Source organism: Hippocampus comes, unplaced genomic scaffold, assembly GCF_001891065.2.
Source record: "Hippocampus comes isolate QL1 unplaced genomic scaffold, H_comes_QL1_v1.1 scaffold144, whole genome shotgun sequence".
NCBI classification, from domain to species: Eukaryota; Metazoa; Chordata; class Actinopteri; order Syngnathiformes; family Syngnathidae; genus Hippocampus; species Hippocampus comes.
In genome coordinates, this window is record NW_017805782.1 from 444,940 (window position 1) to 447,266 (window position 2,327).

A 2,327-nucleotide genomic window follows, 5' to 3' on the forward strand; every position below is an offset into this window, starting at 1 on the left:
CCTTTGTGCCATTTCTTTTCTTTTTTTTTTAAAGGACACTTGGAAGCAAGAAAGGACAGCCGAGAACGCATGACGAGAGCGGAGCGGAGCGAAGGAACGCCCATTCGCTCGGCGCGATCCGGAAAGCGGGTCGACACGGAGCCACGTGACGCCACTTCCGGCCGCCTTGACGACCTTTGAATCGTTTTTCGAGGGCACACCACCGCATGAACTCGCATGCTCTCGAGTGGCGTTTAAGCGACGCGATTAGAATGCGACGACAACAACATATCGATGCGCTTTGTCGTCACGCTGGCGAACGTCCGCTCGCTGGGAACGTTTCCGACGGCTTCGCTCAATCGACGCTTTCAAGACCGCGAGGGAGTCGGCTAATGGTGTTGGGAGGAAAAAAAAAAAGAAAAGTTGGGCGGGCAAAAACAAACACGGGCTTTGGGAAGTTCTCCGTACCTGGGAAAGAAGCGGGCTCGCGTTCCTGGAGGCTTTGGCGCTATTGTCTGTACGTAAAAAGCCCGACTCTTCGGGGGCCCTTGTTGCTTCTCTGTGAGCTCAAGTGCAGGATTTTAGCGCGCGCTCGTCCCAGGAGGGCAAAAAAAAAAAGCTTTGCCGAAGTTGGAGGAGGGTTAACTCCGGTTCACTTGCGAGAAATGCAGCCAACTTTTCTCGAGAAATGCATCGCAAATAAATAAATCCGACAAAAGACGACGCTGGGAATGTTCTGCCGCGCATCTTTGGAGGCGAGCGGGGGATGGCGTGCGCCAGTCAAGCGAGGAAAATTCCTTCATGCAAACTCCTGGAGGAAAATTCATTTTTCAAGCCCCAAAAATGGAGACCGCTGAAGATTTGAAAACTGCCCCCCACCCCCCCAATACTGCAATTGCCATGCATTTTTCCAAGGTCCAATTGTTTTTTTTTTAACGACTGTATTACATTAAACAATATCAAATATTTTGGTGTTAGAGCTCCGACGCTAAACGACACTGGACTTGAAATTCGATTGCTGCAAAACTGAAATGACTCAACGTGTTCTTGAGTCAAAGCTGCGTGTCTTTTTCTCTGCTTTTTGGTCAGACAGCGGCGCTTTTGTTCCAAACGTGCTCCCGCCGATTCCCGGAAAAAAAGGGATGAGCGGCGCGTCTCGGCTTTCTGCCCCCCCCCCCCACCCGCACCTCCGCGACACTCCGCCGCACGAATTCCGCGACGGTCTCGCCCTCATTTTCCCCCCTCGTTATGCATTTAATGTTTCCAATTTGCCGTCATTGCGGAAAGCGCCCGCGAGAAGCTCTAAATTGCCTTCTAATTCCAAATAATTGGCATTACACGGACCGGCGCTTTTCAATCAGCGAGATCATCCCGCCCGATAGATGGCGGGATAAGTGGTCATTGCGCCAGACATAAATATTGTGTCGTTCCATTAATCTGCTCTAATGAGGTGTCAGAGCTGCCAGTCATCCATCAAATGCAATTAGGGAATAAACACATATGCGCTCGGATGGCTAATTAATAATTAGCAAAGCAAAGAGAACGCGCGTGGCAATTCGGCGCCGCCTCGGTCGCGCAATGGCGCCCGCGGACCAATCGCGATCGACTTTTGACACTCTTTGGCTTTTGCCAATGTGTCACATGAGAAAACATTAACCCCCCCACCCCAAAAAAACAAAACAAAGAGCTGGTGCTCATTTAAGCGAATAAAACCTGGAAATAGAAGCGCAAAAGATTGATAGCGGCAAAGGGAGTACAAGTACAAAAGCGTTTATTTACCAACCTGCGCATCAACGGTTTGTCCTCATCTTTCAGCCTTCCTAAAAGAAAGAAAGAAAAAAAAAAAAAGACATTTAATTCGGAGAATTCATTGTGCTCCGTTTCCCGTGGAGCAGTGGCGCAAAGTGGAACTCAACTCACTGCCGCCAGAAAAGAAACCAAAACGCATTTGCCGTTCACCGATGGAAGTCCAACGCGCTTCCCTGGGTTTGAGGTCGGGGCTCGTTCTGCGCTTGGAGGTCTGCTGCCATTCCTGAGCCAAAAAGTCTCAGCTGAGCGACTCTGCCGGGGAGAAAACAGCAAACGTTAGAAAAGTAAAACTTCCTTTCAAAAAAAAAAAAAAATAAAAAGGTGGGGAAACAAGCTTTAAGGAAAATAAATTCGGGCTTTTCAGTGTTTCTGGAATCATTTTATTTCGATATATACTCTGTCTATAAAAAGTTGCGGCTCAGCAGCGTGTCCGCTGACGACGGAGGAAACGCCGCGGGCAACCCATAAACGTGCCCCCGAGCCGTTCGGATCGACGGCGCCACGCGGCCGGCGCTGCCGAGAGGCAATTTACACGCGGG

The 2,327-nt window shown here is 49.9% G+C and overlaps 1 protein-coding gene across 1 annotated transcript in view; it reads right to left on the reverse strand.

The window, feature by feature from the left end:
* Positions 1 to 1,908: 1,908 nt before the first annotated feature.
* flvcr2b (FLVCR choline and putative heme transporter 2b) overlaps positions 1,909 to 2,327 on the reverse strand; it is a 27,245-nt gene continuing 26,826 nt past the window's right edge. The window contains exon 10 of the mRNA XM_019885052.1: positions 1,909 to 2,038. Coding sequence (XP_019740611.1) covers positions 1,935 to 2,038 — 104 coding nt within the window. The 3' untranslated portion in view covers positions 1,909 to 1,934. The remainder of the gene's footprint in view (positions 2,039 to 2,327) is intronic.